The following is a 27904-nucleotide window of genomic DNA, read 5'->3' as shown; positions in this document are numbered from 1 at the left end:
AGGAGGAGGCGGGGGCTGGGCGACCGGCAGGAGGGCGGGAGGACGAGGGGGCCCAGGGTGTGGGCTGGGTCGGGCCGGGAAGCGGAGCGGGGCGGGGCTGGGGATGGTAACGGCTCGGGGGAGGAGGGGGAGGTGGGGGCGGGGGAGAAGGGAGGCTGCCGCCGCCGCTCGCGCAGGTTCCGCGCCTCCACCGCGGCCATGATGATCCACGGCTTCCAGAGCAGCCGCCAGGACTTCTCCTTCGGGCCCTGGAAGCTGACGGCGGCCAAGACGCACATCATGAAGTCGGCCGATGTAGAGAAGTGAGGTTTGGGGAGGAGAGGGCGAGGCCGGGAGGCTGGGCTCGGACCGGGCGTGGGCAGGAGCGGGGAAAGGGGCGGCCGTTCTCTGTGCGGCTCCCCGCCCCCGCGGCACCTCGAGGCCCGACTCGGCGGCGGCTGCAGAACGGCCGGCGGGGCCGTGCCTGGGCGCAGCGAGCGCTCGTGCGAGACCGCGGTTTGACAGTCTCCCGCTGCGCCTCCTCCCCTGCCCTGCCTCTGCCCTTTGCTTTTTTGGGGAGGGGGAGTGCTTCGTGTAATCGAGTTCTTGGGTGACACCCCTGTGGGGCCTGATGCTAGCTGGACCTCAGTTTCTCCATTTGTAAAACTTGGGGTTTTCCATCGATTATTGATGCACTGCTGTGCATCTTTCGGCTCTGCAGCCAGAATCCCCAGAAAACTTGGGTTCTCGTCCAGCTTCGAACATTCACTGACTGTGCATCCTTGGGCCAGGCTTTTTAAACTCTCAGAGCTCGGGGCTACTGTTTGACTGCAAATTAAATTAGGAGTTGCTAATTTGCATTTGTGGGAAGGAGTTTTCACCAAAAAAACACAAAAAACCACAAACCTAAAACACTAACCCAAACCAAAATTTAGTCATGGATAGTATTTCTAGCTTAGTAGTTTCAGGCTACTGTTTAAGACTACAAATTAGGAGGAGTTGTCAGTGTGTATTGATGGGGGAGAGTTTTCACAATGGGAGGTTCTTATTGAAAAAATCACAGGTCCTGACCAAAAGCAAAACAAAACATTAAAAAAAGTCAACTTGAAACAGATTTTGTACATAAGTAGGTAGCTTTTCTTATATAGCTGTTATGCACAAAATGTCTTTGACACTAAAAAAGCACTCTTCGTTCATCTATCCGTGCTGCTGGTTGAGAATGGAAATGAGTTTCCATGCATTGGTGGAGGAAGTTTTCACACTGGCACTTCTATATACTAACAAAATCACAGTACCTGCTTCTCTCCTCAAAAGAATAACAATAGTAACCAAAAAAAACCACCAAAAATCAGAACACCAACACAAATTTTATTTATAGATAATATTTTCTGCATACTCATGCATTTGGCAATGTTGAGAATACATCTCACCAGAAATGAAGCCTGTGGAAACATGGGAGGTGGTACCTTAATTTCTAAGTAATTATTAGTACCCAGCCCTCCAGCTAGTTTCTTGAAACAAATCTGGGTATGAGATTTCAAAAACGAATTGAACTTGAATGTACAATGATACTCTTACCTTTATGCAAGGTATCCCCTATGTCTACAATGAAAGCTTACTTCTTTACTTAAAGCCTTCTTAGGAAGTGTTTTCTCCTTTGTCACATTTCCCCCTTTGACTTTTTCCTCCTCCCTTGGCTTCTGTTAGTTTCTCTCAAGTAGATCTCAGTGAGAAAATGATAAAAGGTGGGAAAGTAAGAGATAACAACCTAGATGTTCTGTTGATATGCTGAAAATGTAAAAAAGGCCTATGTTATGTAATATGGTTCTTCTTTGGAGGTTCTGTTGAAGAATATGGAAAAGAAATGCTTAGGATGAAAAGGCTTGGATGGGGCTTTGGTTCATACTATGTAGGAGGTACTTAATATCCATCAGAATCCCTTCAGGATAAAGTAGTTTGGTGTTTTGTTTTTAATTTCTAGAACCTATCACAGTGCCTTGTTACATATTAGAAGCTTATTAGATGATAATTGAATTGAGTTTCCTTGTCCTCTCCTATATTGAGGCAGGTTTTGATAGGTCGCAGTTTGGTATTCATTAAATTTGGTTGAGCTAAGAGTTAGAGAAATTGTAAGAAAAACAGTTTTGAGTTTGGTGACAAAAAATTTAAGAGACTTTCTAGGTAATTGATCATCTTATTAATTACACTGGCAGATAATAAAAGGTGTCTGTGGCCTTGGAAGAGTGGATTTTCGTGAGGCTGGAAATCAACTCTTGATTGGTTCAGAACAAGAGAATTAACATAATGAGAGGTGGGTTTACTTTAACGAGGGTTGGCTAATGAGACTGATCATTTAGTTTTAGAGAAACTGATCCAGTTATCCAGATCACTCCACCTAGAGCAGTCAGACCTGGCTGACTAAAACACAGTGGGCTAGATTTCACTGAAGTAATATATCTCTTTACCTTTTCATTAGATCTGAGTTTTCCTATTGAGGTGTGTCTGCCCAAAATTTCATTTCTTTGAGCTCTGCCCTTCAAAACTGACTGAATAGCTTACAGGGAATGAGGAGATAGAAGTGTGTATGTGGAGGAATACCTGAGTCCTAATTTGGTAATTGGTTATTAATGAAAGAGAGAATCATTGCTCTCAGTTGTAATAGAAATTCTCTGGTAATTTTTATATAGGAATATATCCTTAAGTACTATAACAATTCAGTAACCTCAGCCATCTTTAATACCCCATAGAACTCATAAGTCTTTTTAGACTTTTAGACTTAGATTTCTTTTTAGAAATCTCTTTTGAGAATTCAAAATAACTGTTATAAAGCTTATACTCTAAAATGGCAGTTCTCAGATTCTTTGGTTTCAGGACCTTAAACATTATTGAGGACTTCCCCTGATAGCTTTTGCTTATGTGAGTTGGCTCAATAACTAATCCAGTAAATATTAATAGATATAACATTTATGATGTTCCAGACACTGGGCTAAGCTCTGGGGATACAATGAAAGACCTACAGAACAAAACAAAAACAACCTCTGCTCTCAAAGACCCAGTACTCTAACCAGGTAGACAACATGCAAACAGCTATTTTCAAACAAGCTATTTAGGGTCCCAGATTAAGGACTCAAGAGGCTTTTGCAGAAAAATGGCGCTTTAGCTGAGACTGGAAGGAAGCCAGAAAGTGGAGATGAGGAAGGAGAGAAGAGCATTTCTTGTTTGAGAGACAGTTGGTGAAAATGTTGGAATCATGAGATGGAGTGTGAGGAATAACAAGGAGGCAAGGGCCATTGATTCTTGGCATGGAGGGGAATAAGGCGAAAGAAGCCTAAAAAGACAGGAAAAGGCCAGATTTGTGCAGAGTTTTGAATACCAAGCAAGATTTTATATTTGATCTGGAGGTAAAAGGTTACCACTGGAGTTTATTGAATAGAGGGTTGATATGGTCAGATCTGTGCTTTAATTTGACATCTGCATAGAGGATGAATTGGAAGGGAAGAGATTTGGTGGGGAGGGAGACCAACCAACAGGATATTGTTAAATAGACATGAGAGTAGTCGCATTGCCAAAGGAGACATGAGGGTGTATATAACAGAGCTCCTCAATGTAGAGAGGATAGGACTTGACACTTGATTGGATATGAAGAGGTGAAAGTTAGGAGTTGGGATGACATCTGAGTTTTGAGCCTGGGTGACTGGGAGGACTATGGGAAGTTAAGAGGGTAGCACTTGGTGGGGAAGATAATGAGTTCAGTTTTGAAGATGTCTACGAGATGTTCAGTTCAAGATGTCCAATAGGCAGTTGGAGATTTGAGACTCTTAGGGAGTCAGACTGGTTAAGTAGTTCTGATAGTCATGTGCATAGAACTGGTAATTGAAACTTTGGGAACTAATGAGATTATCATCTGAAATGATATTAAGGGAAAAGATAAAGGCTGCTAGGTGGTGCAGCATATGGAATGGAGTACTGGCCTGGAGTGGGAAGACTCATTTTCTGAATTCACAGCAGGCCTCAGGCACTAACTGGCTGTATGACCCTGAGCAGTGACATTCACCCTGTTTGCCTCAGTTTCCTCCTTTGTAAAATGAACTGAAGAAGGAAATGGCAAAACACTCAAGTATCTTTGCTAAGTAATCCTCAGTTGGGGTTCCAAAGAGTTGGATATGATTCAACAACTGAACGCCATCAAAAGACAAAGGGCCTCTAGATAGATGTTTATGAAATCCCTATGGATAAAGGTTATAAAGTATATGAAAAGCATCTTAGTATTATTTTGAGTGTAATTTTGACCTCAAAGACCCCCAGAGATCTCTAGACTACATTTGGAGTACTTCTGTTCCAGGATAAATGTTTAAAAAGCAGTAGGTCACATGACTAGAAACCTACTTGTGGGCATGCTATTTTCAATTTTTTACAATTTCTAAATGGATCAATGCTGCTCTTTTTATTCCTGCTGGCAGTCCAATTGCAGGCAAGTGATTAAGTCTTACTATTTCGTGTGCTAATTATATAAAAAGCAATTGGTCCCTGCGTTCTAGGTCTAGAATTTGTTTGCTTTATTTTCAGAACTGCTCAGGCTACCTTTTTTTTTTTTTTTCCAATTAAAGAGCATTTTTTTTCATTTTTACTATTTCTTTCAAAAGCAGAACTTTGTACATATTTTATGCACACATACAAATATAGGTATACATACATACATAGGAATATTTGGAGATCTATCTATATGCATATATACTTAATATACAGATAACATTCAATAATTTTAGTCATGTCTGACTCTGCATGACTTGTAGGGTTTTCTTTGGCAAAGATACTGTAATGGTTTGCATGTTTTCTTTTGCTTATTTTACAAATGAAGAAACTGAGCAAATAAATAGCTTTTTAAAAGCTTATTAAAAATAGATTTTTAAAAAAACACACAGTAATTTTCTGAGCCCAGATTTGAACTTAAGAAGATGAGTCTTCCTGACTCCAGGCCTGGCACTCTATCCTGTCACCTAGCTGCTCAATACACATACATACAGTCAATCTTCAATTTTCATAAAGTAATGTTCATAAAGAATAGCAAAATTTTAAAAATATATTGATAGGCTGTCTTCTTTAGAACATTTTTTTAAATATGGATAAATTTTGTTTGTTGTATTTTCCATTATATCCTGTCCTCTCCCCTCTCCCAGAAAATCATCAAATAAAAGGTTAGAAAGGAAATTCTGCAAAATTAACCAACATGTCAAAAAAACTGATGTTATTGGCAATATATCACGTGTCTGCAGTGTCAATATATCTGCAGTTCTAGAAAAGGGGAAAATGAGGTCTTTTCATACTTTTTCTTTGGCTTGGTCATAATCTCACAGAATTCAGTTTCATTTGATTTATTATTGTTGCTTTAGTCATTGTGTGTATCATCTTCTTGGTTCTGCTTTTTTGCATTAGTTCATAGAAATATTCCTGTGCATTTCTGTTATCACGGTCTTTGTTTTTTAAAGCATGATAAAATTCCCTTACATTCATGTACCACTGTTTCCTTAGCTATTTCCCAACATCTTTACTTTTTATACCAAGTTCTAATAAATTGAATTATCTGGTTTTCCATCATATAGCACAGTTAAAGATTTAAGGAATTGTTGCAAAAGCTGAAAAGCAGTAGATGGGATGTTCTGTATTAGAACATAACATATTCAGTATTTGATACACCTAATTAGGTAACTTCTGTGTGCAGTATGAGACATCTAAACAGCACAAAGTAGTGGTTAGAAAGAGATCTCAGAGCAGGAAGTTAGGAGTCAGAATTGGTTTTGAGTCCCAATTTTCCTATATACTACTTTCTCTGTGATCTTGGGCAAATCATATAATTTCTTAATGTCCAAGAATTCTTTTAAGACTCCTGAATTACAGAATAGTTGAGGAAGTTTTCTCTAAGGTACTTTCTTATGCCAGTAAAATCACACATGGGATTGATAGAAATGCAATGTGTGTGTGAGAGGAGATAGAAAATAAGAATAAGAATCACCTTTGGAGTAATGAGAGCAGTTCTTATCCTGGAATTCAAGAATTTGTTTTTAAAAAAAATTTTGATGCCTATTTTAATATAATTGGATATCTTTTTATTCCTGTGAATTTTACTTCATGCATTTTAAAACATTCTGAGAAGGGATCTTTGGGTTTCAAAACTAACAAAAAAGTAAGAACCCTTGGCTTAGAGTATACTAGAAGATGAGTGTCATAATATAGGACAGTGTGTGATGTTTACACTACAACATTGAGATAGTGGGAAGATTATTTGAGAAGCTAAGGGAGTATATAATTAATATATTTTTTAAAGTTATAAAGAATTACATAGATATTAATATACAAAAGCTTTGACTCGAGATAAATTTCAGTTATTTGGAAAGTATACTTCTAGCATTGCATATGTTTACCCTATAGTGGATTGATTGCTGTCTAGGAGAGAAGGGAGGTGGGAAGGAGAAAAATTTGGAATGCAAGGTTTTGCAAAGGTGAATATTGAAAACTATCTTTGCATGTGTTTGGAAAAATAAAATTCTATTATAGAAATTCAAAAAAGAAAGATAGGAAGAAAATATGATTTTATGACAGCCTCCTTAGAAGTGCCAAACTTAGAATAAAGAGTCTAAGCTGTGAAGCCTGCTTCATTCATTTCCTAGTGATATGGTCACCACAAGATCATAGATTTAAAAATAGAAGGGACTTTAGTAGTCTTTGAGGCCCAGGGGATGAAATAACTTGTCTAAGGTCACACAGTAAATGACTGAAGTGTGTTTTGAATTCGGACTTTTTTGGAGAGAAAATTTTAATTTCAAATCCGTGTCTCTACCTCTCTTTGCCTCCCTCTGCTCCCCTTTCATTGAATAATGGAAAAAAAACAATACTACTGAAAATCTGTAGTTAAAACAAATTCCTGTGTTTGCCTTGTATAAAAAAATATAATTCTCACTCTATAATCACTTATCCTGGGTTAGGTGGCATGTTTTGTGTCATTTGGAATCATGTTCTATCATTACGCTTGTCACAATTCCTAAGTCTTCCAGCTGTTTGTCTTTACAGTATGTTTGTTATTATAGAAATTATTCTCCTGACTCTGCTCACTTTATTCTGTAGTCAGTTGACATGGATTTTGCTATGTTTGCTGTAAACATCCTTTTCATCATTTCTTGTAGCAGAATAGTATTAAACCCAGTTTGGCAGTAAGTGATCTAGCTCCCCATCTAGGACATGGTGCATCTCCTGGGCAAGTTACTTCTTAGAGCTTCCCCTTCCTCATCAGTTTAATGAGGATACTTTTTTTTTTTTGTATTTGTTAAAGAATTCATAAGATTATAGATTTAGAGCTAGAAGAGGAGCCATTGAGACTAATAACTCCCTTGTTTTGCAGATGAGAAAACTGAAGTGGGCACCATTGAAATGCACCTGTTTATTATCCCTGTCTAAAGATAACTTCTTCCAAATGTACAATATCAAGTCAGCCCTCTTTCTTCATCATCTTGACCACCACCTCCCTTCAGACCCTAATTGAAACAGACAGTGTAGGATCCTAAATCTTAGGAAGAACAGTGCCCTCAGAGCACTTCTAGCCTAGACCCCAAAGCCATCATTGTGGAGAGAGGTCCCACCTTCCTCATCCCTGCAAGAAAAAATTGCTAACTTAACTGCTAGTAATAGAAGCCCTCCTGCCTCCAGACACCTGGTCTTGCTTCCAGCCTAGCCCTCATATACTTGTCATCCACAGGGAAGTAACTCCCATTGAGAAAGGGCTAGGCATTTCCACTGAATGCCAGCCTGATGCCCCCCACACAGGGCAGGCAAGCTGGCTTAGTTGAAATGGGGACTGAAGGAGGCACCAGGCGTCATGTCCCAAGCAAGTCAAAAGCGCTTCTCCCACCATCCCCCCTGGTCTACCACCTATCCTGGAGACAGCTCAGGACCCTGAGCATAGGATCAAGAACTTTGGGACTAACTTTGCAGTTTAGCCCCTGCTGCCACTGTCCTGGGAAGCAGCTCTTGTGGAGATAAAATTTGGCAACCACTCAGCCAGGTGTTGAAACCATAGCTTTTGAAGACACGAAAGAAAGGTCTTGCCCCCAGAGTCCCATCAAATGTCCAAACATAAGAAACTGATAGGATTTTATTAGTGGAAGAGACATTAAAGAGAGGCAGTGCCTAAAATAACCCATGACTTTTCCATCTGATTTGCAATTGAAATCTTCCATATTTGTGGTCTTCCCCTATTGGAATGTGAATTCTTTGAGGGGAGGGGCTCTTGTTTTCCATTTGTATAGAAAATTTTATTTTTAGGTTCAACTTCTTCCGTCCCCCTCCTACTGTGCTTACTATAGTTCTTTGCACATAATAAACACTTAATCACTTTACTTGCTTTTGGGATACATAATTCTTTGGTCACACATTTCAACCTATTTAGACCCATTATACATTCCCAAGCAAAAGTTGGGTGGCTACTTATTAGGTGTGTTATAGATGGGGATTCTTTCACTATGGCTTGGATTAGATGGTTGACTGAAAATAGGAAGGAAGGATGTTAAGTGTCTGCTTAACAGACACTTTTGTTTGACAATCAAACACTGTGCTACCATTTATAAATGTCTCATTTAATGGCCACGGGGAGACTGATATTGAGGGAATTAGGAAACCCCTCTGCTGGACAATTCTCCATTATAGTGACAAACATCCTTCACAATCTTATCCCTTTTTTGTTTTCCTCATTTTAATCATAGAGTCCTTGAACAAAAGTATCTCTTGAGATATCTTTCACTAAATCTTATAGGATTTTTAACATGTGGGAGGTACCTTGTTGGAAGTGCTCCTTTAAGTGTTATTTTATTTACTAAATCAAATGCTTTTTTGTAGTCAGCAAACAGTGGGGTCATTAATTCTCTGCTTTTTTTAGTCACTTGTGTGACTGTAAATCTGTGGTCTCCTAGCGAATATAATTTGTGGAAGGCTTCCTGATCCCTATTCTTTATTTTATATATAGATTGTTATAAATATTTAATAGAAACAGGAAAGTGTATATGAAATGGTTTTTTTTTTCGGGGGGGGTGATAATTGTGTTTCTCTTTTTCTCCCCAAAGACTTTGGGTAGCCTTCTTTCTTTCAAATATCATGAGAATTGATCTAGTATGACATTTTAATACATTAGAAAGACTACAGGCTCTAGAGTCAAAAGATTTGGGTTCAAATCCTGTTTCTTAGGATTAGTATCTGGGTGTCCTTGGGCAAATAATTTTTCTTCTCTAGACCTCAGTTATCTCAGTTGAAGTGGTTCTTTTGATGCTGGAAAGATTCCTTTCTAGATTCCCACCCTCTCCTAGTTAATAATGTAAATTGTCCTTTAACTCACAAATCCTGGTCCCCTTGAATTCCAATAGAAGATCTGACTTGTTCCCAGTCCCACCCAGATCTGAGCCAATTTTGGGGCTACACCCCAAAGCCCCTCGAGCTAAGTCTCCTATTATAAAAAGGCCACACTGGGAACCTCTCTTTGCAGAGATTCCAAACATAGTAGCTATGTGAGGACCCTCTGTCCACTGGACCCTCTGTCCAGTGCCCTCCTTCTCTCTATCTTCATCTAATAATAAACCTCTTATCAATCTAGCTCTCCGGGCCAATAAATGCTTTTATTGGGGACTCGCGCTGCTACTAGACCCCATTTACCGCCGTATCCTTGCGCCGAATCCAAGGGGGTTGCAGGGGAGCTTTGCTTGACTCCCTGTACCCCAAACCTGCCACTAGACTTTAACTAAACCCTAATCTCATATAGGTACCCCAAATCTAGACCTCAACACTTTCAAGTTCTAGATTTATGATCCTGTAATCTTTCAGTGGCTTCAAAATGGTTTCTACCTTCATACTGGAATACTCTCCCTTCCCATCTCTACTTTCTGGCTTCCTTATCCCACCTTTTTCAAAAAAGACTTTCCTTTTCTCTCTCTTAATTCTAAGGTCTTTCTTCTGTTGATTTTTGTTTTGTACCATATTTCACTTGTCTCCAGCACTTAGCACACAGTACATGGCACATAATAGTCTCTCAATAAATGTTTGACTGACAGACTTACCCTGTATTTCCTAGGTCTGGCCCAATTATTGTGTGTGTGTGTGTGTGTGTTTTAGTGCATTGCTTTTCCCCTTTAAAAACATATCTGTCAATATAAAGTTATTATAAAATAAAATAAAATATTAAAAAGAATCCTCCTCCTCAATAGATAAAAATAAAAGTAAATGAAACAGCAAAAAAAGAAAAAAACCAAAACATATCCTAGACTGATTTGGAGTTCAAATTTGTACTTTTAAGATATATCATACATAGATTTTTCATTCTTCTATAGAATATTGTTAAACCAAAAAAGTTGAGGGCTAACTATAACGCAATAGTATTTGATTTTGGTCGTATGCAGATTGGCTGATGAGCTACATATGCCTTCTCTTCCTGAAATGATGTTTGGAGACAACGTTTTAAGAATCCAACATGTTTCTGGCTTTGGAATTGAGTTCAATGCGACTGATGCTTTAAAATGTGTAAACAACTACCAGGGAGTGCTTAAGGTAGCATGTGCTGAAGAATGGCAAGAAAGCAGGTAAGAAACAGTAACCGGATTGGAGTATATTTCATTAGAGTAAACAGTGAATTTTCTTATTAGCTTTCCAGAGTTGTCAGTTGATTCCACTATAAATAAGAGCAACTTTCAAAATAAACATTGCCAGAGCAGTACTTATTTCACAGTTAGTGTCTCTAAATGAAGTATTGTACCAAAATAACTGTCCTTCTCCTTTGACCTCAGTAACTATTTTTGAATAACATACTTTGGTACTTCTGATTAAGGATTATGAAAATAAAAGGTAAAGATTTTTTACCAGCATTTATTTATTAACTGAATAGCTCTATGGAGACTGAAAATAAGTGTAAAATGTGGTCCCAGTTTTTGTGTAGTTTATAGTCTGATGTAAAAAGTTAAATAAATGATTTCAATAATTGTTTGAATTATTTATAATAGGCACAAAAGAGTTTACATATCAATAAAGTATATAGACGAGTGAGTTGGTTAGAATCATTTGTAGAATTTACTTTGGAAGGGTATTTAGATATTTTTATAAAGTTTTGTTCTATGTCACTGAATGCAATCCTCTGTTTGATTATTGAGGACGGAGGGAGAACACTCCAAAGAGATTATTAGACCATATGATTGGACCTATACAACAGATTACAAAGGAACATTGCTTGGTGAAGCACTTAAGTTAAAGGTAAATTTAATTCTTTTTTTTGTGTTGAACTGATTTATTTTGTCTCTTTATATTTAAGGTCACTTACCATACTAAAACAGAGCTTATTCTCTCAATCTTTAAATCTTTTTTGTAAAGTTTTATTTAGTGGATATATGTTTAGATTGGATTGCTTGCTATCTATGGGATGGTGTTGGAGGAGGGAGGGAAAAAAACTTGGTACTCCAAGTTTTGCAAAGATGACTACTGAAAACTATGTGTTTTTGGAAAAATAAAAAGCTATAAATTAAAAAAAAAGGATTATCAGAATATAATAAAATAACAAAGTTTGTTCATTTTTTTTTCCTCTAATAATTATTCTGCTCTGTGGTGGAACTCTAGAAAGGTACTTGGTTTTCAAAGTTAACTTAGTCAGTGGCAAAGACCATATCTAATCTTTAATGTCTGTGTGTGACAGCCAGAAAGAATGCAGTACAGCCCTTTTTGACTGATTTTGAACAGGGTTGACCTTTGTTTTGTAGCTTTCAATTTTTAAAAATTTTCTTTTCAATGTTTTGTATGAAGTTACATGTGCCTTCTTAGTGGAGATAGGGTTGAGGGGTATGGATGAAGTAAGGGGGAGACTCTAGAGCCCAGACTTTTTGTAGTGGCTAGAAACTGGAAACTGAGTGGATGCTCATCAATTGGAGAATGGCTGAATAAATTGTAGTATACGAATATTATGGAATGTTATTGTTTGGTAAGAAATGACCAACAGGATGATTTCAGAGAAGCTTGGAGAGACATTTCCACTCTTTCTGTTATTGTTTGCTTGCATTTTTGTTTTCCTTCTCAGGTTTTATTCTTTCTAGATCTGATTTTTCTTGTGTGGCAAAATAACTGTGTATGAATATGTGTACATATTTTGGATTTAACATATATTTTAACATATTTAACATATTGAAATACCTGACATCTAGGGGAGAGGATAGGGGGAAGGAGGGAAAAATTTGGAACAGAAAGTTTTGTAAGGGTCAATGTTGAATGATTACCCATGCATATAGTTTGTAAATTAAAAAGCTATAATATAAATATATTATATATAAATTAAAAAGCTATAATATAAATATAATATAAAATTTTAAAAAATAAATTATATTGATGTATATTACATGTAACTAAAAAAAAAGTATTAAATAATGAAAAAAAAATTCTTTTCCTTTCAGGTTGTGCCTACAACAGATCACATAGATACAGAAAAATTGAAAGCCAGGGAACAGATTAAATTTTTCGAGGAAGTTCTGTTGTTTGAAGATGAACTTCATGATCATGGAGTTTCAAGCTTAAGTGTGAAAATTGTGAGTATAGCAATTGCTTTTGTTTATAGAAATATCCATGAAGCCATTACACTTTAAATATGACATTTTTGTTTTTAGATTATGTATTGTGTGACTAGCAATGTAAAATCCATACATTTGGGAAATTTTTATGTGATATTAATGATTTTGATTATCCATATGTAAGTTTCTAGCATGTTTTTGTAGTCTGTCCATTATTGAACTTGGAGAAAATCTCAGATAGATAACACTCTTCAATACGTTTTGATATTTGGATATATCTGTTAGTGAATGTAGGGTCTTATGTAGGGTAAGACAATGATGGAAATGCACTTGTAGACAAAAGCACCAGACCCTCCTTTATCCTTCCACATTGTGTCTGCAGACATAGAAATGAACAGCAGAGAAGGGAGGGCACCAAACTTCCTTCCTCCTTTCTGGTAGCAACTAGTGGTTGGTAAGTGGAATTACAAATGATTTCTCAAAGTGTTTTAGTAGAATTTTGAATTTAGCTTTCTAATTTTTATTATTTATTTGTAAATCTCTTTTATCTTTTTTTATATTGTTTGCTTCCTAAATGTATCCTACTTCTGTTCCCAGTATCTTGCATAGTAATTTACATATAATAAAAAATAAATATTTGTGGATTTGGATTTGTATGTAAAACTCAGCTTCTTTGAAGCTTTTCTAAGTTTAAAACCTGATCTTGTGCTCATTGTTGATGTAATGCTTCTTGGGTATTCTCAGATATGATTATAGAGTATCAAGTTTGATATGCCTTTCAGGTAAGCTACAGAAAAAAAGGGTGAACTCTTATGAATGTTGACTCTCTGAACTTTCTTGTAAGATGGTGTTTTAAGGATCAGATTGAGTCTATCTCTGAGGGACTGAGCTGTGAGAGAAAAGGGCAAAATCTGGACTCTGCCTTTCCCCCAGTCAAGTATGAAAATCCTGTCTGGGATATAAGGACCACTTTAAATGTGATTTTGACTATAAGACCTTCGTGATGACTCTAGGTAGAAGAAATATATCATAGACTTGTCTGTATTACTTATAAAACAATACTTATCTGTATTCCCTTGCATAGTCTTATTTTTTATACATGTCCTATTTTCCATTGCTAGATAGAGGATAATCACCAGTATTTACAAAAATACTTTAAAGCTTACAAGATATTTCATGGATTCCCAAATCTGAGCTTTACAAAGACCCTGACACTATAGGCATTACAAGATTAGAAAACTAAAGTACAAAGTTGCTAAGGGACATGCCTACTATGGTTATATAGCTTGCAAAGGATAAAAAATGAAATTTGAACTAACTGCAGCCCTATTTCTAGTGTCTTTCCTCCCCAGCTCATCTGCTACCAAGTTGACAAATTGATATTCCTAAAATATAGCTCTGCTCATGTCTTGTTCAGAATTTTCACTGGCTCCTTATTATTTCTAGGATATTTATCCTAACCTCAACATCTGGCTCCTACTGACCTGAGTCTTATTTCATGGTATTCCCTTTTACATACTGTGTTCCAGTCAAATTGGCCTCCCAGTTCTTCTCCATGAAAAACATTCTATTCCTGCTGCCAGGCCTTTGTATCTTGTCTGGAATGTATTCATTGTTCACCATCTTTTTGTCAAATCTAGGGGTTCCTTCAAAATGCAGCTCAGGTGCCCCCTTGTATCAAAGGCCTTGTCTAATCCCCCTATCCCTCCAGTGGTGTTAGCTTCCTTTTGAAGTTACTTTGTGTATGCCTATCAACATTCTAAAATCTCATTTTAAAAGCAACTCAAAAGTTTTAAGTGAACCTTAGGATCTTTTTTAGACATTCCCTAAAGCACTGAGTTGATGTGGACTTTAATTTGTGGTCAAAAGGGAGTGTTTTGAGGAGTCAGATGAGCAGATCTATGTGGAACTTAGATTTTGGGAGAAGCAGAGGAATGGAGAAGAGCTACAGGAAGCTGGCAGGGAGGAAAGCATTGGGAATAAAGAGGAGCCTCGTTCTGGCGTCTCCTTGGCAGGTCTCACGTGTTCTATCCTATGTAAGGTTTCTTCGTATCCAACTTGTGTTCTTTTCCTCTTGGAATTGCCTTATATTAGTTTATATCCATGTGTATTTGTGTGTACATATGTGTGTGTACACATGAATTTTTCCTCTAATTTAATGCAGTCTCTTTTGGTTGCCAGTGAAGAAGCAATATAAAACTGTAGATGGGAGGGGAGACAGAGGAAGGGGGAAGTCTGTAAGGGAAATCAGCTGAGGAGTTCTTGATTGAAATTCGAATGACACAAAAATTATTCTGAGAAAAGAACTTAGCAACTGACTGTTAAAAGACACCTGTAGGTGGAGGTGGAACCACGATTCAACCCAGCTGATTTCTCCCAACATTCCCTTCCAAAATAAATTTAAAATAATTCTTTAAATCAGGTAATGCAATCACAATTGTAGTGCCAAGAGGAGTGCTATAGGGCTGTAGAGAAGCAAGGGTCCTTCCTGGATAAAAACCAGAGTGTAGACCAGGAGAGCATTGACCACACATCTTACTTGGAAGCACCAAGAACTTGCAGATCCTCAGAAATAACTCAGAAAAAGAAGCACAAAAAACCCTGAAGCTTAGGATAGTGGCCCCCTCCCCCAACCCCAAGTAAGCAGAGCCCAACTTCAATATGAAGTTCTAAGTCAAGAAATAGGCTGGAAAAAGAACTTGGCAATTAAAAGCTATCACAGTAGTAAGGAAAACGAAGACACAAACTCAGATGACAATGTGAAAATCTCTTCAACTAAATCCTCAAAGGAAAATGCTGACTAAGCCTAAAAAGAATTCTTCGAAGTGTTTAAGAAAGAATGATAAAGGAAAAATTGGGAAAAGAAATGAAAGTGATACAAGAAAATGAAAAGAGAATCTATATCTTGGTAAATGAAGTACAGATACTGAAGAAAATAGCACCTTAAAAAGGAGTGGTACAATAGGCATAAAAATTCACTGAAGAAAGAACACCTTAAAAAAAATTGGCCAAATGGGGAAAAAAAAAAAGATATGAAAGCTCATTGAAGAAAATAATTGTTTAAAAATTAGAATTAGGTAAATGGAAACAAAAGACTATGGAGACATCAAGAACTAATATACAATTAGTAATCATTATTGTTAGTGTGAATGGAACAAGCTCACATAAAACAAAAGCAGCAGAATGGATTAGCATTCAGGAATCACAACATACAAGTGAAACATTTAGAAAGGCACAAAGTTAAAAAGCTGGAGCAGAATTTTATGCTTCAGCTGAAGCTAAAAAAAAAGAAGGCAGGGGTAGCAATTATGATCTCTGCAAAAATAAAAATAAACCTGATTAAAATTTAATTTGATAAATGGGAAAACAACATTTTGCTAATAGGTAATATAGACAATGAAATAATATCAAAAAAAGTTATAGCAGGTTTATCTGGTAAAGGCCTTATTACTCAAATACATAGAGAACTGAGTCATATAAGAATAAGAACCATTTCCCAAATGATCAAAGAATATAAGTAGGCAGTTTTCAGTAGAAGAAATCAAAACTATTCATGGTTATATGAAAAAACCCTCTAAATCACAAGTAGAGAAGTGCCTATTAGCAATGATAGGTGTTGGAGAGAATAAGGAAAAATAGGTATACTCATACTTTTGGTGAGCTTGTGAACTGGTCCAGTCATTTTGAAGAACAATTTGGAACTGTGCTCAAAGAACTATAAAATTGTGCATTCCCTTTGACCCAGCAATACTAAGTCTATACCCTAAGGAAGTCAAAGCATTTATAGCAGATACAAAATACAAAAGCATTTGTAGCAGTTTTTTTGTGGAATAAAGAATTGGCAATTGAGGGAATGGAAGCTCATCATTTGGGGACTAGCTGAACAAGGTGTGGCAAATGATTATGATGGAGTACTATTGTGCTTTAGGAAATGATAAAAGAGGTCATTTAAGGGAAAGGGGAACCAAACCAAACCAACATGGAATGACACCTATGGCCTGATGTAAAATGTACTGAGAAAAACTGACATCATTGTGCATAGATAGTCATGTTGTAATGATGATCAACTGAAAGATTTGGCTACTCTGATCAATACAGTGATCTAAGAGAATTCCAAGTGACTCATCCTCATCTCTAGAGAGAGAACTGATAAACTGAGTGTAAAATGAAGTATAATTTCTTGCTTTTTTGACAATATGGTTAATATGGAAATATGTTTTATGTGATTCCACATGTATAACTGATATCATTTTGTTTGCTCAGTTGCTGGAAGAAGGGTGGGAGGAAGGTAAAGAATTTGAAACTCAAAATTTAAAAAAAATGCTAAAAAAATTTTTTTTAAAAAGCTATTTTATAAAAAGGGGGAAACAACCTACAGATGATGGAAGGAAGATTAGGAAATAGAGGTTGAAAATAAAATTATGTTTTTGTACTCTGCAAATACTATCAGACTTGAGAAAGCTAAGAATGAGCTGAGTCTGGTGAGGAAAAGTAAGGGTAATTAGAAGGGATTTTTAAACACTCTTGGGAGGAAAAGTTGAGGATCAAAGTTAAGGAGAAGATCAAAGTTGGCCTCTGAGATCTTGTGATTCACTGAGGAATTTGGCCTTAGTAATTTTCCATAGTGGGGGTGGAGCCAAGAGGGCGGAGAATAGACATATCTTTTTCTGAGCTCTCTCCACAACCCTCACACTAACAGCAAATACAGCCTCTGAATTAGTTGTGGAGTAACAGAACCCACAAATATGGGAGTGTAACAAATTACCAGCAGAAGATAATTTTAAAGATCTCCAGAAAAGGTTTGTTTTAATCGGGCATGGAGGGAGGCAGGCCAAGCACAGATGCAGCGGAGTACAGAGTTCCAGGGCATTGTGGGTTCTGTTCACTGGAGAATCTACCAGGAGGAATCTACAGCAGTGTTGGCTACTTTGCCCTGGTTGCAAGCTAGTAGATCAGCAGAGAAGTTGTAAAACATCCAGCACAAATACAAAAGGCAAATAGTAAACTACCAAATGCCAGAATTTCATGGGACCTGGCCATGCCCACCCATCACCAGAAGTCAGTCAGCACTGACCTCTAACGTAGCTGTGGCCACTTTTAGAGGAAGCTTGGGCAATCTTCTCCTTGACCTAAAAAAAAAAACAAGGCAACTTAAAAAAAAATGAGCAAAAAAGGCAAAAAGAACTGACCATAGACAGTTTTTAAGATGAAAGAGAAGAATGGATTTCAAACTTTGAGTTCACTAAAAGCACATCATCTCTAGATGAAGCTCCAGAGGGTGATATAAATTGGTTCCCAGGTCACAAGGCTTTCTGGGAAGAAATTAAAAAGCATCTTAAAAGAGAGCTAGAAGAAAAATGGGGAAAGGAAATAAAAACTTTGCAAGAGGGGTTAGAAAAGGAAACAAAAAATTATCTGAAGAAAATACTTTGCAAAATAGGTTTAGTGAAATTGAAAAAGCACATGACTCTTTACAAAATAGATTTGACTATTGGAAGATGTAAATGTAAAAAGAAAACAACTCCCTGAAAAACAGTAATTTTTCATAGCATTGGAACCAGCAAGATTGGACTTTTATCTTCTATTTTCAAAATTATCCAAGACGAGTACATTCTTTTTCATGATATACTTGGTTTACTTTGGTGAATTTAGCAATTTGCTTATGAACTACAAGTGAAATAGATTAGGAAACATTGATACAATGCACAGTTAGGCTAACCTTTGGTTGTATCAATTTGTGCTTTTTCAGTAGTATTAAGCTAAGAGTAGTTTGGGGTCTTACATCTAATTTTGCTATAGAAGGGGATGGCAAATAGGTGGTTGTAACCTTACAGTTACAGAACTTACAGTTCCTCTTCTGACAGTAGAGATGACTAATGATGCATTTTCTTTGCATTAATACAGGTTGATCCAAAGAGCTTTTCTGCTTAAATGGTTCTATGTCACAAGGATTTTAAGAATAAAATTATAATAGAAATATCCTTGAGTCTTTAAAAAAAAAGTAGTAATACAGATGGGACCCCAAAACCTTAATGAAGTTTTAAACTAGTAAAGTGATGAAAGCCATGTTAAGACTTTGTGGGGCCCTGTATCACTGCTTTTCCCAAGCTGTTTAAGCTTCTTTTTATTTTTATCCTGTTTTTATTATCTTTGTGGCATAACATTTTACAGATTCGGAAGCTGAGGCATAGATGGTTGTGATTTGAACAAGATTAAATGGTTGGTGCTAAGATTAGGGTCTTCCAGCTCTGGGTTTAGCATTTTTTTCACCAAAGCCTCACCACCTTTATCTGTCTGTAGATTTGGGGATACTAATACCTGTAATGTGTATTTCAGAGGGTTGTAAAAAAAGCGTGTAAAATGGTATATATTAATAGTGAGTTCTTCAAAATACACTCACTGCTACCATTGGCAAAGTATACAATAAGTTGAGAAGCGTGGCTCAATTTTTGCTAAAATATATAGCAGTATACTTACTTTTCTCTTTCAGAGAGTGATGCCTTCTAGCTTTTTCCTGCTATTGAGATTTTTCTTAAGAATTGATGGTGTGCTCATCAGGATGAATGACACAAGGCTCTACCATGAGGTATCTCAATTCGTATTTCTTGTACAAATTTATGTGAACACTTGTGTACCATTAGAATGAAAACCTAAATAGTTTAAAGATAATTTTTTCAAATACTATGCTAATCTTTCTTAATTATTGAGGTATATTTTGTGAAGTTTTCTTTTGTATTTACTGTTATTGAAGCATTGAATTTTCTTGTCATTTAATTTTAAAATCTAGTAGTTACAATTTTCTCTATGCATGGAGTTGGGTCTAAAGCCAAAGGTAGATGGGATTTTACATCTTTTGGATCTTGCATATGTCTATGCTGTGCTTAGGAAGAAAGGCAGCTTATAGTAGTGAATAAAGAGCTGGCCTTGATGAGGAAGACCTGCTCTCCAATCTGCCTCTGAAAGGTCGTATCTCTATGACCCCTAAAAAGTCAATCTTTTGGTGCACTTGGAAACTAAGACTGTAAATGGGAAAGCAGGGGTCTCCTTTGCATTAGGAGAGGGAATTTCATCACTAGCAATTCCCGAGGCCAATGAAACCTACAGGGCTGATTCTCACCCAGCTCCCCAGAGTATTTACAGTACTAGTCAGTGATTTTTTTTTTTCCCATTTGTAAAATGAATACAAATTTGTCTTGGTTTTAGAATTATGGACTGTGTGGTATATTATGGTTAATGGTTCTACTATATAATTATAATGACCAAACTTGATCCCAGAGAAGAGATAAGAAAAACCCATTTTCTCTCTTTTTTGCAGAGTTAGAGAGCAATGATTATGGAATATTGAACATACTGCCAGATGCAGTTGATGGGTTGCTTGGATTTGCTTTTTTCTTCCCTTTTATTTTAAATTTCTTTGACAAGAGATGGCTTATTAGTGAGAGGAGGCAGGTCTATTTTAGAAATTAATTTAATGTAAAAAAAAGCTATCATAAATAATAATAAAAATTCTCTCCCACAAAAATTTAATGCTTCTGAAATTCTTATCCATACTTCAGAAAAATCAACTCTGCAAAAATAACTTAAGTTAAGCACTTTTTAGAAACTAAGTGATTAAGGCAGAAGTTAAACATCTAAACATGTTTTCTAAGAAAATATTGAGAGTGTTCACCTTAGATTACATAAGTATTTATTAATTACATTTATCTTTGCTTCCTGAATCAGTAGCTCCATAGCAGTCTTAAATTTTCTTAATATGATTTGAACTTTGGATTTGAGGTTATGTCATGTTTTAGAGGAAAAATTTTCAGAGCTGGAATTCCTTTTTCTTAAAAACTTGGAATAATTAAGTAAGAGTTCTTTTTCCTTGAAAAAGAGATATATCCATCAGTTTTTTTTTAAAGTTTGGTTCCCTACAACTCCCCCATCTTCTTAAAAACAAACAAAAAAAAAATTCAAAAGTATGTACTGTACATACAAACATCAGACACAAAACAATTCCAGAATAGCAATCTGATTAGATACAGAGAATGTGATAAACTTTTCTGCTTCATTTTTCCTCTTCTTGGAGTTTCATTCAGAAATAAAATCATATATGGAAATGTTTAAATTATTGTACATAACCTATATCAGATTGCTTTCTGTCTTGGGGAGGGGAGGTTAGGGAGAAAAGGAGAAAAAAATTTGGAACATAGTCTTACAAAAATGAATGTTGAAAACTACCCTTACATGTAATTAGAAAAAATAAAAAACTGTTAAAAAGTGAAAAAAAAATTTAAAAATTATAGTTTAAGCACTTTAAAGTGTTTGTTAAGAAAGTCTTAGCTGTTAAGGGAAAACTGAGATCTACAAGCATCTTGTGATATGTAATACAATGAGTCTATATTGGAAATGAAGGAAAAGGAAAATTTGTTAAGTTATTTGGATTACAAATAATAGTTTATGTAGATGATGAGATCTCTCAATTTTAAATTTAGGAATACTATTTGGATTCTTATTTAGTAAAAGATTGAAGAAAATATATTACCAGTTCCTGATTGAAATAGAATAATAATTAATGTTCTTTGAACTTATCATTTATATACATTACGATTTGTTTGTTTTTTTTTTTGGTTACAGTAGTTTTGATGATTCAATGTTTGGGGTATTCCTATTTATTTGCTTACATTCATGTGGTTCTTTTGTATGCCAATTACTGGACTTGAATTGATAATTTCTACTCTTTGGGTTAAAGAAAATAAATGGGAGTCATGATTTTTTTTGCCATTATCAAGCTAGATGATCCTTTCATAACTTGTTAAAAAATGCAATTTTTATGTATATGTATATGTTATGTATAACACTAAAAAGAAGACTTAAAAATCAGTACATATTATTTTTTTATTTTTAATAGGCTGACAAGACGTATATGTTAAGAGAATACACTTCAAGAGAAAGCAAAATAGCAAATTTAATGGTATTGTATCTTAAACTTCATTTTTAAAAAATCTAATTTTCATGTTTTATGTTAAATACTATAAACTATATTAATGTTAATGTTAAACTATAATAGCATGTTATCTTTGAAAAAGGATTATTGATTTCTTTATCCTTAATTTCATCCACACACCTGACTTTGTTGTTCAGTTGTTACCCCATCTACTATAGCACTCTAAGCCCTTCTATCTTCCACCATCCCCCAGTTTGTCCAGGCTCATGTTTGTTGCTTACATGATTCTATTTAAGTCATTTTAAGTATTTAAGCTTCATTTTAAATATTTGGCCTTGCAGTGAATAGTCTGAATTAATTTCTTCAAGTATTGACTTGCTGTCAAGGGATTCTCAAGCTTCTCCAGTACTACAATTCAAAAGTGTCAATTCTATGGTGCTCAGCTTTTCTTATAGTCCAATTCGGACAATTATACGTTGTTCCTGGAAAAACAGTAGTTTTAACTTTGTGGACCTTTGTTGGCAAGGTGCTGTCTCTTTTTTTTAATGTGCTGTTCAAATTCACCATAACTTTCCTTCCAAGGAGCAAGTGCTTACATTGTTCGTTTCATCACTGCTGTCACCGTCTGCAGTGATCTTTGAATCTAAGAATATAAAATCTGATGTTGTTTCCATTTCTTCTTTCTTTATTTGCCAGAAAACGATGGGATGAATTGCCATGATCTTAATTTTTTTGTTGTTAACCTTCAAGTCAGCTGTCATTCTCCTCATCAAGAGGCTTCTTAATTCTTAATTTTCTGCCATTAGCATGGTGTAGTCTGCGTGTCTGAGATTGTTAATATTTCTCTTGGTGAATTTCAGAAGCTTTTAACTCATCCAGTCTGGCATTTCACATGATAATACTCTGCACATAACAAATAAGGTGATAAAATACAGCCCCCTCATATGCCAGTCAATTGTTCCATGTTTGGTTCTAACTGTTGCTTTTTGGCCTACACACAGTATCCTGGGAGACAAGTAAGATGGTACTCCCATCTCCCTGAAGATTTGCAACATTTTGTTGTGACCCATAGTCAAAGAGTATAATGAAGCAGGAATAGATGTGTTTCTGGAACATCCTGGTGTTTTCCTAATCCAGTGAATGTTGACAATTTAGTCTCTAGTTCCTTTGCCTCTTTGAAAACCAGCCTGCTCTTCTGGTAATTCTTGTTTCACATATTGTTGAAGCCTTCTTTGGAGAATCTTAAGCATAGTCTTGCTGGCATGTGAAGTGAGAGCAATTGCTTGGTAATTTGAACATTGATTGGTATTGCCCTTCTTTAGGATTGGGATGTAAATTTATCTTTTCCAATCCTGTGGCCACTTTTGAGTTTTCCAAATTTGCTGGGATATTGAAGGCTGTTATTTAACAGCATCATCTTTTAGGGTTTTTAATAGCTCAGCTGGAAGGCTATCATCTAACCTTAATGCTTCATAAGGCCCACTTGACTTCAGTCTCTAGGATGTCTGCCTCTAGATCAGTACTCCCACTGTTATGGTTATTGGTGATGTTAAGATCTTTCTTGAATAGTGCTATGTATTCTTGCCACCTCTTCTTCTATTTCTGTTGGGTCCCTACCACTTTCGTGCCCATTTTTTATGAAATATTCTCTTGCTTTTTCTTGAAGAGATCTCTTGGCTTTCCTGTTGGATGTTTTTAACTATTTCCTTGAATTGCTAATTTAAGGAAACCTAATATCTCTTTCCTAGTCTTTATATTTCTGCATTCATTTGGGTATTTCTTTTACTTTCTCCTTTTCCTTTTGCATTTCTTCTTTCTTCTGCTGTTTGTAAAATCTGATCATATAGCCATTTTACTTTTTCTACTATTTTTCGGGGAAGATGATTTTTGTTTATGACTCCTTACAGTATTGCAAACTTCTGTCCATAGTTCTTCTGGCTACTAGAGCTAATCACTTAAATCTGCTGATTACCCTCTACTTCATAGTCATAAGAGATGCTGCTTAGGTCATAACTATACAGTCTGAATATTTTCTGCTTTCTTCATTTTAAGTCTGAATTTTGCAGTAAGAAGCTTATAATATGAACCCAAGTTAATTTCAGGTCTTGTTTTAATTGACGATAGAAAGCTTTTCCACATTTAGTTGCAAAGTCAATCTAATTTCTATATTGACCATAGGTGACGTTCATATGTAGATTCATCTTTTGAGTTATTGAAAAAGAGTATTTGCTGTGATAAACAAGTTATCTTGACAAAATTCTATAGTCTTTGCCCTGAATCATTTTGAACTCCAAGACCAAACCTGCCTCTTATCACAATTATCTTTTGATTTCCTACTTTCACATTTCAGTCCCCTATTAGGAATGTGATATTTTCATTTGGTGTTTTTTTAGAAAATATAAGTCTTCATAGAACTGATCAGTTTCAGCCTCTTTGGCATCAGAGTTTGAGGCATAGATTTGTACTGTTATAATGTCAAATGTTTGCCTTGGATTCAAACATATTCTATTATTTTGGAATACTACAGTATTGCTTTTCTAACCATTTAATTAACTATGAGGGCTTCTCCTTTCTTCTATAGGATTCTTGTCCACAGTATACTGTATATGTAATGATTATCTAAATTAAATTCACACATTCCCATCCATTTAAGCTGACACCCAAGATGTTAATGTTTAATTTTTCCATTTCTTGTTTGACCACATCCAGTTTACCTTGGTTCACAGATCTTACATTCCAAGTTCCTGTGCTATATTGATCTTGATAGCTTCAGAAGTAACTTTCATCATCAGATCCATCTGCAGCTGAACTTCCTTTTGCTTTTGGCCCAGCTACTTCATTAGTACTGGAGCTATATGTAGTTGTTCTCTTCCCCAATAGTGTGTTGCTCACCTTCTGACCTGAGAGTCTTAGGTTGCAGTGTTAAATCCCAAGCTGTATCACTACCTTGTTGTGGTAACAGGGTTTGTGTAGCTCAATGAAACTATGAGCTATTTTATTTACCCAAGATGGACAGGTCATACAGTGGGTTCTGACAGAGATGACTTATGAGAGAAAGAAATGGCAAACTATTAGAGTATCTTTGTCAAGAAAATCCCATGGATAGTGTTAAAATGATCAAAGATTTGTCCAGCAATACTCTATTCCATAACATGTATATATACTTTGCTGAGGGACAGATACAAAATAGAACACTATGCATAGTTTTTTGGAGCTGGAAGGGACAATATATCATTTGGGCTGACTCCTGTGTTTTTTTACAATTAAGGATAATGATCCAGAAATAAAATACCTTTTCTAGTGTTACAGATTTGGGAAATTACTCCTCAAGGACTAGAACTCAGGTTTCTGAGTGTTTTTACTGCCCTAGCAAACTATTTACCATGTTCTTTTTCCACCAAATCTTAAAACAGTATGGCTACTCTTAATAACAGTGGTTTAATTCAATGTCTCAAAAACTATACTATAGATATAATCTGTTTTAGCACATTGTACTGATATGCTTTAATAATTCTTCCACTGTGACCTGGTAACAATGCCCATAGACTTTTTACCCTGAGTTGCTGAAGGAAGTCATTCACACAAGTGACTTTGAAATAGGAGTCTTTTAAATTTGACCTTTATATGAAAATCCAAATTTGTATTCTGTAGCACTACAGAGTTTTAGAAAAAGCATTTGGATTTTGTTTTGTATTACACATCATTAATTGAGATCAAACAGAAAACTGGAAAGTTAAGACCTGGAAGTCACATAATTATTTGTGGAATTAAAATTGTGTGGAATCCAGTACAAATTAAGTACAGCACTTTGTTTATACCAAATACATATTAATAAATTTGTTAAACTAAGTTTAATTCAATATAGTGGTTGCATTTGAGGAGCACTAATAGCATAGCTTGGAGTATTGAAGCATCTCATAGTGTTGTAAAACAAGTTCATCTCATTTTCTGGAATTTGGTATGTATATTTAGGGTTATAAATTCTTGAACAAATTCCTTAAAGCAAATATATTTGTGAGTGTACTGTAAAAATGCTATGTAAGAAAAATTAATCCACCTTATTTGTGTCCTAGCATGTTCCACCAGCCCTCTTTACAGAGCCTAATGAAATATCACAATACCTACCTGTAAAGGAGGCAGTCTGTGAGAAGCTGGAGTTTCCAGAAAGAATGGATCTGAACCTTGTGGCAACACAGGAAAATACATGCATGGAATCTAAATAAAATGTCATACAATATGAGCTCTCTATGGAACCCTCACTGGAGATGACTGCTTTTTGGGGAGGGGGATCAAGGGAGGGAGAGTCAATGAGCTGCCTTTCCTTGTGGCCAGATTTTCTGTAGCCTTAAAGGAAAGAAAATGAAAGCTTGATGTAGGTAGGTTCTACACAACCTGCTGTTCGTACCATCTGTCCATATCTATCCATATCTAAAATTAATGGGAAACTGAATTGAGCTAAGATTTTCAGTTGTTATGGAATGGGACCTCAGCGGTAGATATTTATATGTCCTAAAGAGCAATCAGAGGCAATGGACATGTAATTACCACAAATATTGTTTTGCATGAAGAGATTAATTAAATGAACCAAATCTAGTAGTTCTTTTATAACTTTCATAGGATTCCTGGAAAACAAAAGATTATGTATTCTGATAGTTTTTCAAATTTAGCTTTGCAGAAAAAATATTGATAAAAGGCATTGCTGCAAAGAAGTGATGAGTTCAAAAGTTAATCTCGTATTTTATATTCACAGAATAAGTTAATTTCCCTTGAAAAACCATTATGCTAGATGGGATTTTCAGGCCAAATGTTCATAATTAGAATCAAAAAAGAATTTATTTCTATAATTTCAAGCAAATTCATCCATTGGAACAGCATAGATCCCTCAACTGTGGCCCTTCACTAACAGGTATGCTGGTATCACAATTAGTTTTTGGCTGGCATCTTGTAAAGGCAGGTGCCTTATTTTTGGTTCTGTTGTACATCTGATGTTTTTTGTACTCTACCTTACATAACACCTTAATGTGAATAAATACACTGAAGTTGGTATCAGTACTGAGAAGTTTTAGGTATATATCTATCTATTGGATCTGGTATTAAGGAGAGTTATACTACATATTAAGGCCTGAAGCTAGATTTTTTTTCATAAAATATTGGGGGTTAGCATGGGGGGGTGTGAAAAAATGAGAAAATATTTTTAAAATAAAATCTAGTTTTTATATTTAAATTTTCAGGTTTCTAATATGATAGAGGAGGGGATTCAGTAAAAAGGAATAAATTTAGGACCCATGGGGAAAAGATTGGGTAGCTTTATAGTGAAGTGCAAAAATAAATTTAAAAAAAAAAGATCTTTTAAACATTTTATATGTTTTTTTTGCCTGATTACATAGTGCATGTAAAGCTGAAAATGATCACTATAGCATTGGGTAAGAGATTTATTGAAGCAAATCAGTGGGGAGTTTTTTGTTAACCTTTTTAAAAAAGGAAGTAACAACTTTTTGGTTTAGTTAAGAGTTGTTTCATCCTTAACCTTCCCCTGCCTTGAACTCAGATCACTAAATAGTCTTACTAAGAATTTAAAAAAATATGCAGCTCTTTTGCTTTCACCCTTTGGGAATGTTTTAGAGGTAGTAAGGTATTGTTTATCTGTGAAGATCTTGGCTGAAAGGATTGGCCAGAGTATCTGTGTCCCACCTAGAAATTGTAGTTAAACAGAAGGACCTGGACCCTCTTAAGTCTCATTCTCAGCTTACCTATTGTTTCACAAAATGGTGCTGTTTTGAATTACACAGAAAGTAAACCTTACTAGGCAAGTTTAATCATAAACTGTTAAGGAAATCCTCTACCTTTTGCTGTATCACCTCAAGATGGATGTATAAAAGCAGAATTTAATCTGCTCTGAGAGAATGCATTGCATGTTTACTGGATATCCATCTTTTCTTATATGAAAGTGTATGCTTTCTCTTTAGGCAGAAAATGTGTATACTGTATGTGACTACCTGATTAAAACAATTCTGTTTGCCGTGTTGTTCTGAATGGAAGACTTCTTATCCAAACAAATTGCAAAAACCGAAAAGGACTGTACATCAGTTGGGATGTCCAACCTGTATTATCTCCTTTCTCTTTTCCTTTTTGGATGTATTGATGTCAGGTCCAATCCTTTATTTCCTACTTTAAGTATGAAAAGATATTATAGAGAATAAAAATAATGGATTACATTTTGGGGGAGGGCTCAAGTTGGAAGGGTAAGTATGTTTCTGAATACTTCACGACCAATTCACTACGATATTACTATATAAAATACATATGAGACAACTTGTCCATTGTGATGTGACACGTCATTTTGTATTATTTGTTTGAAATGTCCTCATTTTTTTGTAAGTGAAGAATAAACAATAAATTACTGGCCTATGCTGGGGTTGGTTTCTTG

The 27904-nt window shown here is 35.7% G+C and overlaps 1 protein-coding gene across 1 annotated transcript; it reads left to right on the top strand.

The window, feature by feature from the left end:
• The first annotated feature begins 67 nt into the window (after window positions 1-67).
• TIPRL (TOR signaling pathway regulator) lies at window positions 68-27892 on the top strand. The gene is made up of 7 exons (XM_051999011.1): window positions 68-302; window positions 10410-10589; window positions 11154-11253; window positions 12438-12569; window positions 19042-19137; window positions 21442-21504; window positions 25551-27892. Exons 1-7 carry the CDS (start codon window positions 199-201, stop codon window positions 25698-25700), a joined length of 825 nt encoding a protein of 274 aa, XP_051854971.1. The 5' UTR covers window positions 68-198; the 3' UTR covers window positions 25701-27892.
• Window positions 27893-27904: the final 12 nt, after the last annotated feature.

Source organism: Antechinus flavipes, chromosome 4 (assembly GCF_016432865.1).
Source record: "Antechinus flavipes isolate AdamAnt ecotype Samford, QLD, Australia chromosome 4, AdamAnt_v2, whole genome shotgun sequence".
NCBI lineage: Eukaryota > Metazoa > Chordata > Mammalia > Dasyuromorphia > Dasyuridae > Antechinus > Antechinus flavipes.
This window is presented reverse-complemented; position numbering and strand designations above follow the sequence as displayed.

Excerpts from the sequence above, each read along its gene's own strand:
- TIPRL (XM_051999011.1), top strand. The coding sequence starts at position 199 with ATGATGATCCACGGCTTCCAGAGCAGCCGCCAGGACTTCTCCTTCGGG. Across the intron at positions 12,570-19,041 it reads CAAGCTTAAGTGTGAAAATT|AGAGTGATGCCTTCTAGCTT; the intron begins GTGAGTATAGCA and ends TTTCTCTTTCAG. Across the intron at positions 21,505-25,550 it reads GCAAAATAGCAAATTTAATG|CATGTTCCACCAGCCCTCTT; the intron begins GTATTGTATCTT and ends TTTGTGTCCTAG.